We start from the raw sequence: 12,931 nt of genomic DNA, 5'->3' as shown, positions 1-12,931 counted from the left end.
GGTAGTGAAATCCCCTTCGAATTTCGACGGGTAGATGCTTGGTCCAGCCATTATCCTTGCTTCGATTGGCGGTTAGTCCTCCTGAAGCGCCTTGGCTCTGATACCACTTGTTGGATCATGGTGGCCGACTAGAAGGGGGGTTGAATAGCCTGAAAATAAAACGCAAACCCTTCTCGAACTCTTAAACTAACACTTGCATAAAATCGAAAAACAATAACTTAAAACAGAAAATACGAGGCACCGGAGTTGACTTTGTTACAATCGGGGAGGTTGTTAATTCAAGGAGAATGATCGTACTAAAATCTTCTTCAGGCGGAGAACCTCTTACAATGACGAAGCGCAGAAAATAGAAGCTTAACTATAGGGAAAACGTACAAGTGTAGAAAGAATGAATTGCTTGAGTTCTGATTGTTGAAAAAGCTTCTGCACCAAGGCTATATTTATAGCCTTAGTCGGGGCACCCTGAGGGTTCCGGGAGCCTTGGGGGGATAAATTTTATCTCCCAACGTTCAGATCGAGTCAAAACTCGATCCGGTCAAAAAGTCAACGCCAGGCGCCCGGAAGGGTTCTAGGCGCCCCGGACAACTCCGGGCACCCAGAAGGGAAAAGTCAACCCCGTTGACTTTTCCCAGCCCAGGTCTTCTGCTCCGACTCCATTCGCCTCAGACTGAGTCTTCCGCTCGCTTGGGTGATCTCTGTCATCGGGAATAGGGCTCACCCGAACTCAACTTCCGGTCTTCTCGAGCAGGCTTCCGCTCCGACTTCTCGTCCCTCGGAATCACCGCGTGCTTCCTTCTCATCTGCCAGCGTACTCATCCGCAATCTTCGTCCCTCGGTCGCACCCTGTGTCGACCTTCTCGCTAGCTGCGCCTCTTGCTCCTCTAGCAGTCTTCCGCTCCGGCTTCTCGTCCCTCGGAACCACCACACACTTCCTTCTCGTCCGTCGATGCACTCTTCCGCAGCGCCTCGTCCCTTGGACCCACCGCGTGTCGCCCTTCTCGCTAGCTGCATCTTCCGCTCGACTACCTGTGCTCCTAAGTTCCTGCACACAAGGTTAAAACACACAGGACCTAACTTAACTTGTTGATCACACCAAAATAACCTTGGGGTTCCAACAGTATCCACCATTTACTAAACCTACTTGAAGCTAAATTAGAATTGATAAGTTGAATGCAGGATTAGGCATTCGGTACGTCTAGATTAAAATCTATATAATGTTAAATTTATGAAAATATGTACTCTTTATTAGTAAAATAATAAAATTGTAGCATGTGCTTCATACCACATCTACTATAATAACAATAAGGATAGTAGGAGAATGGATCTCTGCTTCTGTACTATGTAAAATCTTTGATATTATAAGATAATCTCAATTTTACCCTTAGTGACTTTTTAGTTATTTATTTGAAGTTCTAATCAGTAACTACTATTTTAGCATGTATCCTAATGATTATGGTTGATTCGATTTATGGAGCATGACTAAGAAAGTGACTGATTAAAATTAAAGAATTATAGCTAAAAAGAAAAATTAAAATTATTTTTACATCTTTTATGTTTATTCATTAGTCAATCAATTACATTTTTATTTAATATTGAAAATATGATTGTGAATAATTATAATAATTGGAGATATTGAACATGTTATTAATATAATAGTTATTATGAGATATTAGAGATGTTTATGTTAATGTAAATGATTTAATTAAGGATAAATGTAAGATATTGATGTCTCCAATTTGTTTTGATGTGCAACTATGTAAAGTGTGACAATTTTCTTATGTTCGATCGTTCAGTATACTTGTTGTCGCATGAATTATTTTTTATTACGTATGAATTAGATATTCTTATATGATCTTTGGGGCTTGATTGAAAGAGTGGGAGATGTTGGTATTGGGATGACAACTGCACATGCAGTTGCAATAACTCCCACTAGCAGTTAATAAAACTACATTTTCCCTTTATAAATGATGTCGGAGTAAAAGGGAACGACTCAAATAAAAATATGTGAAAGGAAGAACATCCAAGCATTTACTAAGGGATTTAATTCGTGAAATCTCTAGGGATGATTCATTGCCACATCAATTACCCTATTTAAAGTGTTTATCTTAAATTTTAGATTGGATAACTAAAAACCCTCTGCATCAGTTACCCTATCCATTCCTTAAATTTAGATTTAATGAATAGTGATTCTCTAAATTTATGGAATGAACCCTAAAAATAAAATAATATTTATTTTTAATCTCTCTCCTTCCACTCATTGCATAAATATAATAATAAAAAATAGAATAAAGAGAAGAAAATAATAAAAAAAAATTAAAGATGATGAAAATTTTAGGGTATTTGATGTAGTGTGTAGTGAAAAATGATTATCCAAATTTAATAAAGTGAGTCATTTACTTTAAATTTTAGATATAGTAATAAAGAAATTGATGTGAATATTCTCTGTGATAACAAGCGCAAAGACAAGAAAGGGCATCATCAATTGCAAGGGTTTGATTTCAATGAATTACAATTGTCCATGCATATTTATGATCTACACTCATCAAAGTCTACAAGAATGTTTTTTTTCTAAGCATGAGGAGTCTCGAAGAGACCTTCTATAAAGTCTTAAAATGCTTTAAATTATATTTGGAAATTGCAAGAAAGTTCAATATTGTGAGGAAATGAAACTAATTTTTCGTAGTGGGAAGTCAAGTCTAGAGAACAACCAGACATTTCTATTGGCAGGTTGCAAATTGGTCAAATTTTTGCTACTGTTCGAGATAATGGTGCAAGACTTCATACGTTTCCAGTGTTTTGGTCTTTTTTGTTTGAAGCCACATAATAGATAAGAAAGTTATCCACATAATGGAGATAAATTCATCCTTTTCCTCGATCTTTATAATTGAGTGAACGAAGGAAACTAAATTTACTCATCTCTTAGTATGTCCTACAAAAAACAAAGTGCAAATGTATCACATTTTCCACATTATAGAGGACTAACTGCTAATAATTAAGTTAAATTATAAAGATGCCTTTGTTATAAAAAAAAAGAAAAGAAAAAAAAAAGACTTGACTCGCATTCCTTCAGAAAAAGCCAAATTAATTGAACACAGCTTCAATCGAGCTGGCCTCTACATCTCCATTGAGTCTTGACCGAGTCGCAGACCGTGTCTTCTTCATCACTTTGGAAGTTTGCATGCCTCAGCCAGGAACTTCTGCTCTTGTTAGGCGTAGTTTGGAAAATATGCTTCATGAAAACCTCATTTTACCAGCCTACTCTGGCTATGAGTCTCAATCCCAAAGGACGAATCTCGGCCTCTAAAGTCCCATGCTCTTCTAGTTAGTTATTGAACTTCGGCTTGGCATTGCCCTCAAACGCGACAAGTTAAAGAGAAATTGTGAAAACGATTCAATTGATTGATGGAATGAGTTAGGAATGTAGGTCGTGTTTTCGGGCACGAACTAGAGATGAATCGGTTAGACTCTCTCGGGCGAAATTCTTCGAGCTAATTGGCGAGCCATCGACTAATGATTTTACGAAATAAAAAGAAAATGCTGGAAAAATAAAAGTCTTTTGTATAAAAAAAATGTTTTTTTTAAAAAAAAAATCTCATACTGTTTTGAGATGGATCCTCTATCCCAAACTCATGTGTTCCCGTGTCCCTTCATCAATTGGACAATCGTGGCATCTTTGAAATATGTGTGACATCCCCATAATGTATACTATATCCTTGAGATATGATTTAACTCGTTTGATCAACGAGCAAGACAGAGGGGATACAGGAGTTCAGGACAAAGGATCCGAACTCGTGTTTTGATTAGAAATTTAAAAGATAAGCCAATGAATGTAAGAAGAGATGCAAATGACCCAATTCCAAAGTTGTATATAAGAAGATGAGCCCATTAAAATTTGAAAAAAATATATTTATTCTGTCCGAAAGTAGTGAAAGCGATGAGCTGGGGATGTGATCCTGCTATTAACCAAGTGAATACTCTGTGTTGACCTGTGTAATACAGAGAGCGTTAGTGCCGAGTTAGGGAAAAAGTCCTCGACGTTGGTGCTTCGATGCTCAAGTTAATGATCAAGTCGAGCGGATACATAGTGAATAAACTGTAGCAAAGTACGTGTAAAAAATTGTAGCATCGCATACTTTCACTTGTAAATGGAGACCCCCTTTTATAGTGTTACTATTGTGTTTACGCATGCATTTCAAAGCATTTGCACGTTTTCCAAAGTGTTCCTAAGAAATGATAGCCCAAAAAGTATCTATGATATATTTTCTTAAATGAGCATGCAAATCTCTGTGATTTGACAGACAGGAAGCTTTTAAAGCACGATTTAACTACATGATATTTTCTATCCTTTACGGCACAAATTTCTAAAAAAGAACGATGTGACAAGTACATGGGACCCGCGTTAGGCTGACTGGCCATTACTTAGGGAGGCCGCCAGCTCGACCTTATGGGACGTGTCGTCTACAACTTAGTTTTCACTCGGCCTCTTCCTTAACCGTAAAGACACAACATGTCCGATCGACCGACCTCCCTGATCGACTAATGTAGTTGGTCAGGTTTAGGAATACTTAATCAATGAAGATTATCTGCCCATCCTAGGTTGAGACAGATCGTCCACATGAGTGGGAGGCCCGATCGAACATTCACGTTTGATCGACACACTCGTCGATCCTCCTTATTTTTAGGGTCAACCTTTATGACCGTATCGATATCATATTCAATTCTCAAAGTATCAGTTTTTACATAAAAAATCATTATCCGTTTGAAAATCATTATTTCAGAACCGATTAAAAAAAATTACCTGATTTTCTAACTAAGTTTATCGATAAGGTTTTAAAAAATTAATTTTGAATAAATTCGATTAAAAGAAAAATTAAATACAGTCAAGTTCGGCAGGCTCGTTTATTACACTCCTGTAACTTCGGAAATACAATGTCGGATAGAAATTGGTGCCTTCACCCTTCCCTTTGACTCAGTAAACACTACCGTCCAACCTTTCCCTCTCAAACCGTCCACGACTTTCCACGCGCCATTCCTTATATCCCTCCATGTAAACAACCCTGCCACTCCACTGACGACTCCCCTGTTCCGGGTCATTCCCGTTCATGGATTCTCCGGCGCGCCTCCTCTTCTCCTTCCTCTGTTGCTCCCCTCTCTTCTTCCATGCCGGCTCCTCAGCCGTCCCCCGCTCCAAGCATGACGCTGAGCTTGACGCCCTCTTACGCCTCCGCAAATCTCTCGCCGTCGCCGACTGGCCAGATAGGTGCGACCCCTGCTCCTGCTGGACCGGCCTCAACTGCAGCTCCGACGGCACTGTTTCTATCAATCTGACCTCTGTTCGTCGAAGTCACCGCGACCGGTCAGGAGCGGCCGTCGACTACGACTTCAACGGACTCAGTAACCTCACCTCCTTCGACGCCTCCGGCTTCCCGCTCACCGGTCCCATCCCTGCTGCCCTCGGCGACTCCAATTCCCTCACCTTCCTCTCCCTCGCCCGGACCGGAGCCTACGGCAGCATCCCAGAGGGCCTTTCCCGGCTCAGCCAGCTCACCGTCCTAGACCTCTCCGGCAACTCCCTCGACGGGACGATCCCGCCGGGGCTCAGCAAGCTCCAGAAACTCCAAACGCTGAACTTATCCAACAACAGACTTTCCGGTACAGTCTCAGCGGAGCTCGGCGGCCTCTCCTCCCTCGTCTCCCTCGATCTCAGCTTCAACTCACTCTCCGACGGTGTGCCAGAGGACCTCTTCTCGGGGCTCTCGGAGCTGCGTTCCATCAAATTGGACCACAACGACTTCTCATCGGATCTCCCTAAATCTATTTTGAATCTGACTAAGTTGGTACTCCTCGATGTCTCTAACAACAATCTCACCGGCAAACTTCCAGTCGACGATGAGGTCGGCAGCGGCAACACTAATGGCCAAGGCGGCGTCTTTAACCTGTCTCACAATCTATTCTACGGATCGATTCCTGCTGAATTCCAAGGGATACTTGTCCGAAGATTCAGCGAGGTGGATCTCTCCAGCAATTATTTCGAAGGGAGAGAATTCGCCGGCCATCTCAATGCTTCGTGGAATTGTTTTACTTTTGCACAGAAACAGAGGCCGCCGACTGAGTGCAATAGCTTCTACACGGAAAGAGGCTTCGCCGTCGATTCACTGACTGCTTCCGGCAGCAAAAGGACATGGAATCGGTGGTATTCATTGGTGGCTGCTATATTTTGTAGTCTGGCTGTCACCGTTGTCTTTCTCATTTTTATGCTCTGCGTCAGTAGACGCAGAGCTCGTTTGAACGCTACCGCCGGCAGCGGCAGCCTCCCTCCGCCTTCCGGAGTAGCAGAACCGCCATCATCTTCTTCTGCAACTCCCGGCGACGGTTTCAGCTACGACCAGTTACTAAAGGCCACGTCGGGTTTCAGCGCAGCTAAGCTCATCAAGAACGGGCACTCCGGCGACCTTTACCGCGGCGTGCTGGAAGACGGAAAAGAAATTGTGGTGAAGAGAATCGACCTGCAATTCGCGCGAGGAGAATCCTATTTGGCCGAACTGAACTTGCTCGACTCTGTTTCCGGCGCCGCCCGATTGGTTCCGTTCCTCGGCAGCTGCTCGGAGAAGGAAAACGTGAAGCTTCTCGTCTACGAGTACATGAAGAACGGCGATCTCACCGCTGCTCTGTACAGGAAATCCGAGGTCGACGGCGACGATTCGCGGACACTAGATTGGATAAAGAGGCTCAAGATTGCGATCGGCGTCGCAGAGGGACTCTGTTTTCTGCATCACGACAGCAATCCTCCACTGGTCCATAGGTCTGAAATCGATAACGATCCTTTATTCAATCATTCCGATGATTTATTTTGCTCTGCTCGCAGGGATATCGAAGCGAGCAGCATCCTTCTCGATGATAAGTACGAGGTCCGGTTGGGGAGTCTCGGCGAAGTTTGCGCGCAGCAATTCGACGTCCGCCAGAACGTGCTCGCCAGAATCCTGAGACCGTCGCAGTAATTATATTTCCCAACGATCGATCCTAAAACTCGGCGATTAAATTGAATTCGACGACAAGATTGAAACTTGCGTCTGCTGCAGGAGTTCCAATCGAGGGGTGTCGGGCTCTTCCACCGCGACGTGCGCCTTCGACATATACTGCATGGGGAAGGTGCTTCTCGAGATCATCACCGGAAAGCCGGGGATCAGCGGCTCCGACAGCGCCGCCACGAACAAGTGGCTGAAGCAGACGGCGGCGTGCATCGGCATCATGGAGAAGGAGATGGTGGCGAAGATCGTGGACCCGCGGCTGGTGGTGGACGACGACCACATGGAGGAGGTGTGGGCGGTGGCGGTGGTGGCGAAGGCGTGCCTGGACCCGCGGCCAGCCAAGCGACCGCTGGCGAGGCACGTGCTGAAGGCGCTGGAGAGCCCGTTGAAGGTGGTAAGGGAAGTGAACCAGCCGAGCTTTTCTTCTTCCCGGGGCTCGTGGCAGAGCGCGTTGATCGGCGGGTGGCTGCACAGCGTCTCCAGCGTCGCCTCCCTCGGGCCGGTGGGGGAAGAGGGGCTGAAATCCAGGTCTCCTGTGAGTAACGAAGCGGATACGGACATCGTGTGAAAAGGAATTTGAATTCCTTGCGCCGATGGTAAGGTCAACTTCGTTGTCATTGGGGATTATTGCCGTGAAGACATAGTTAGTGTCTATTTTTGTACATTGAATGTCTGTAACCATTGATTCGATTCGATGCTGCCTGCACAGTGCCCCTCTCTCTATCTCTCCCATCGTCACCTCCCTCTCTCTCATCCTCGGCGGTAACAAGGAGGTGGATAATTTGTTTGATAAAAAATTATTATAAAATGAAAAACAAAAATAATAAAAATTAAAAGGATCATTTTGCCCCCGACTTTTAAAATTTCTTGGAGCATATTTTTTCCCCAATAGGACAATGGTATAAAAGCCCGGAGGTTTGTGATACGATGTTAATGTTATAATCTTTATTATAAATTGTAAGCTTCATTTGATATGTACGATAAGATAGAATTATATTTTTAAAAAAAATTTAATCAAGCGTTTGATAAAATTAATTGTGAGTAAGATTATAGATGATTAAAAGTAAAATTCATAATACTTTAGTCTAAAGAAAAATTATTTATCTTACTTTTAATCTTGTCTATTTTAGTCTCAAGAGAAATTATTTATCCTACTTTTAATCCTGTCCTAATTAACCCAATCATATCCTATAATATATACCAAAGGGAGGTCCCAGGGTCAATACGGAGGAGGTAAATCACGGACGGCTACTAGTCTTTGGAATAGTGACTAGCATATAAGGGAGACATTTACCTCGGCTTTGTCGAGATTCGAACCCTATATCTCATTGGTGATAACACCTTATGTGATAGTCACTAGATTCATCCGAAGGGAACAAACGAAGCGGTACTATATACTATATGGATGGAGTTTATAAGGCTTTTTATAAATCTGTCTCAAGATTTTGAAATCGGAAAAGATTTATGCTCTTCCTCTTAAGCGTGCAAGGCTCCCCAACCCTATTATTTTTGTTTTTTATATTTCTTTTGTTAAATCTTTATTTATTTTTATTGAATTATTTTTTACATAAATAAATGTATAGAATTTAAAATACTAATATAATTATAAATATTAATTAATATTATATAATAAATAAAATTAAAAATAAATATAAGTGAAAATATAAATAAAAATAAGTAAATTGAAAATATGAAGCTCTTTACTACTATGGATACCCTTAGGTGAATTAATGAATATTTTTTTTAATAGATGGTTGACTAAGGTCAACCCTATACTTTGAAAGATCCAGTGTAAAAAAATATCCTTTATATTTATATAAAAAATAATAAAATCAATACTATAAAATAATTTCATTAATCAAACACATAAACTCATATTTATAATAATAAAAATCATTATATTCCTCTCATCTTCTTATATTTTCATTTGCAAAGTCACTAATCAAGCTCTCAAACAATCACTTATTATAGACATTAAATAGTTATTTATTATAAAATGTCCTATTCGCTTTAACAATGCTAAACTAGAATTTAAACCATTAACTTTTCTAAATCCTCTAAAATTTCTCGACTTTTCATTTCAAAAGATCATATATTAAAATTTTAAATATTATATTTGTGCATCAACACTTCGAAATCAAATTATTCAATACTAAAACATGCAAAAATCATCCGAATAAATAATCTAAAATTTCAAATATCATCAAAAATCGATTTTCACAATCCAAATTCCAAAACGGCTAAGAGAGTATTTGGCTAAACTTTTTTAAAAAAAGCTTATAAGTTCGTACAGCTTATAAGTTGTTTTAGGAGCTTATAAGTTGTTAGGTCTTATTTTAAAAACAAGTTGTTAAAGTGTTTAGGTGAACTTATTACAATCAAGTTAAAGATATTGATGTGTTTGATATTATAAGATCTTTTTATTAATAAAATTACCAAAAAGGGTATAATACTATTAATAGAGGTTTTGGGATTTTTATTAATAAAGAGTTTTGGGCGAATTTCTACACCGGGGGAGAGAAAATTGGAAAGAGTCATTGGCGGAGAAGATGACACGACACTGGAAGAGAAGTCGGCGGAGATAAAAAGATATTAGGCTTATAAATATTTATGGAGGATAAGATAAGGATTTATGAAATTATATAAGGATATTTTAGAGAACAAATTATTAAAATAAGATCTTTTTTAAAAAAGTAGGGTCTTCCATACTTTTTTAAAAACAGCTTATAAGCTCCAAAACAGTCTATTTTGACAATTTATAAGTTGTTTAAAAAAAATTTTACCAAACAAATTTGAAGAGCTTATAAGTTCCAAAACAACTTATAAGCTGTTTTAGAGAGCTTATAAGCTCAGCCAAACACCCTCTAAAAATAAGATTTAACTTGGAACAAAAATTTGACATTATACTTGGTTTGAGTTGAAATGGACAACTTTCGAAGCACGACATCGCTAAACTAATCATCATCAGCCACAACTCATAAGTTTCAAACCAAAATCAAATAACAAGCTTAGGTTTTTCTCACCTTGTAAAATAGGTTTGGAATTTCACTACTAAAGGCGGAAATCAACCCCAAACTTAGTAAAAGACACGAACCTAGGTTGCACATGGTCCACAACAACAAATGAGACGACGCGCATGGTAGAGACGCTCGATGAGGGCGATGGGTTGAGTTTGGAGTAGATGATTTCTTTGCAATTTTGGTATCAAAATAAAGCCCAAGTCGAGAAAACCCCATCACCCTCATCGAGCGATGACATGACGGCAGAGCACGCGAGGGTTCAGGAGATTTTGGAGATTTTTTTTACTTATACGAGGAGAGTAAATGGTTGTAAGGAAAGAGAAACTCCAACTTATTTTGTTAAAAATTATTAAAAAAAAAATGGGGCAGTGTTATTATGTCAACTGCGCCTGTCCCGTCGTGTTCACTCCTATCCTCTCCTGTCCCCTCGCGTGCAGTGTCGTCGTGTCAACTGTTGTCCTCTCGCGTGCTCTGTCGTCATGCCATCTGTCATCCTGTCCCCTCGCTGTTGGTTGCTACTCTGAATATCGTACCGGTTCCCCTATACAAAAATTTTGTACAAGTCATGAACCATTCCTAACAACCTATTGTGTTCTTTAGAAATTAAATTTGGAATCACAAACAGAACTTAACATTATTGATTTCAAATTCAACTTATCTGTTCTTAGAGGTTTAGACTTGGATTGCAAATGATGCTTAACATTATTAATCCAAATCCACCTATGTTACAAATTTGATTAAATATTTATTTCAGAGATCGGCTTCCAGGTTAAACATGGCGAGGTACTAGGTCTTCTTGGTTATGGGAGCATCCACCACTTCCTAAACAAAGTCTTTCAACGAAATTCAATATTTAATCTCTTTATAGTAACCCTAGGTTTAACCAATAAGAACAATCGAATCACAAGATTGAAAAACAAAAGAAATACAAATTCGAATCATAAATCTGAAACCTAGAAACGTTAGCCTCTTGTGTTTGGTATTTCAAGATCTAAATAAAAAGATGAACTAGTTATGATGTGGAAACTAATAACTAGTTATACCTTTTGTAGCTTATAGACCTCACGATCTTTTGTCGTATTCCTCTTCTTATCTCGGACGTTGTGTGGGTGACGATCTACCGAGACGAAAATCCACCCAAGCTTCTTTCTTCTCCAAGAAAGTTTCGGCCACCACCTATCTTCAAGAGATGAAGAACTTTCGACCACTAACAAAATCTGGCCACCACCAAGCTCCTTGAGATGAAGATGCTGCCGGCCACACAAGGAAGAAGAATAGGAGAGGAAGAGGAAGAGAGGGGCGGCCACCACTAAGAAAGAGAGGAATAATAGAAGATGTATTGTTATGAGGTGAGACACCTCTACGGCTGAGTGAGGAACCACACATGCACTTAAATTTACTTGATGATTGATAGACTGGACCGTCCACTAACTCATATTTAGCTAAATACTTTTCTTATTAAAAAATTTTAAAAATATGAAAAATAACTCGATTCTGCCGTCTACGTGACAAAAATCGTTCTACCTAGCCAAGCAGCAGGACGTCTCACCGCCACGAGGTTGTGTGCCCTCCACGGGCGACCATGAGGCCGCTTGGCTAGCGACTAGGCCGTCGAGTAGGCACACGGTCAGGAGGCTACTCGAATATGTTGCACGACTAGATGACCTAGCGATCGCACACAGTCTAGCCTAGCGGCCGCACATGCTCGGATGGGCGCCAGTGACCTGGCAATGAGGCCCCTATAGAGCATTTATATATAGAGAGAGAATGATATTCTTAAAGAAAACTCTTAAAGATAGATACATAAATGATGGGACCCACAATTTCACTTTTTGTGGGTCCCATCATTTATGTGTTTATCCTTAAGGCTCCGTTTGATATGCATGATAGGATAAGATTATATTTTCAAAAAAATTTTAATCAAGCGTTTGGTAGAGTTGATTAGGGGTAGGATTATGGATAATTAGGGGTAGGATTCATAATCCCTTGGCCTCAAGAAGAATTATTTATCTTACCTTTAATCCTATCTTATCATGCATATCAAACGGAGCCTAAGAGTTTTTCTTGAGATTTTTCCTTAGGAATATCAAAACTTTTATATATATATATATATATATATATATTAATAAAAGGGTATTTTGAAAAAATTGAAATATGAAAATATGGTATCCTTTTAAGAAAATTTAAAAGTTAACCTTTAGTAAAATTTCCAAATTAAAATGACAGAATTTAAAAGTTTCACAGCAATTTTTTTTAAAAAATAAAAAATTATTTTTGTCAAGTTGCCTTGTTTATAAACTAATAGAAGAGATAAACTTTATAAAAAACGATGAAATCATCCAAAATAAAGTCAATTATTAAACATATCCATATCTTCTGAATAAATACATTAAAAATACCAATAGGATTTTCTTTTTTAAAATTGTATTAATTTTAATTTAATTAATTGGATTGATAAAACTTCTGAATAAGTCAAATGGTTCGATCATCAAACCTCTCACTCCAACCAATATAAATATAATTTTTCAATTTTTTTTGATATTTTATAATGAATATAAAAAAAAGTTACGCTCCAACAATAAAAAGTAAATTAAAATTAAAAAGTTTTTGTTTCTTACTTTTGTAACACATTATTTGATAATCTATTAATGCTTTCATTATTTGATAAATATATTAAATAATTTTTAATATATTTATGTGAAGCATCTTTGGATTTACTAATCTATTAATGCTTACATTTTTTAAGAACATTTATTATTTATTTCATATTTTAACAGACTTCTAAATATTTTTGAATAATTGAATATAAAAAAGGACAGTTAGATTAAAAATTTTATATGTAATATCAATATTTTTTATTTTAAACTTTAATCATTTTTGTGA

The 12,931-nt window shown here is 38.8% G+C and overlaps 1 protein-coding gene across 2 annotated transcripts; it reads left to right on the top strand.

Moving 5' to 3' along the window:
• The first annotated feature begins 5,000 nt into the window (after positions 1–5,000).
• LOC121991706 (probable LRR receptor-like serine/threonine-protein kinase At2g16250) lies at positions 5,001–7,721 on the top strand. Of its 2 annotated transcripts, XM_042545716.1 has the most exons (3): positions 5,007–6,802; positions 6,866–6,994; positions 7,080–7,721. In XM_042545716.1, exons 1-3 carry the CDS (start codon positions 5,103–5,105, stop codon positions 7,594–7,596), a joined length of 2,346 nt encoding a protein of 781 aa, XP_042401650.1. In that variant the 5' UTR covers positions 5,007–5,102; the 3' UTR covers positions 7,597–7,721. The 2 variants fall into 2 exon arrangements, with proteins under 2 accessions (XP_042401649.1, XP_042401650.1); XM_042545715.1 differs by having other exon boundaries at positions 5,001–6,994.
• Positions 7,722–12,931: the final 5,210 nt, after the last annotated feature.

The sequence above is a fragment of the Zingiber officinale genome, chromosome 6B (assembly GCF_018446385.1).
Source record: "Zingiber officinale cultivar Zhangliang chromosome 6B, Zo_v1.1, whole genome shotgun sequence".
Taxonomy (NCBI): domain Eukaryota; kingdom Viridiplantae; phylum Streptophyta; class Magnoliopsida; order Zingiberales; family Zingiberaceae; genus Zingiber; species Zingiber officinale.
Note: the sequence above shows the minus strand (reverse complement) of the source record. Positions and strands in the feature narration are given on the sequence as shown.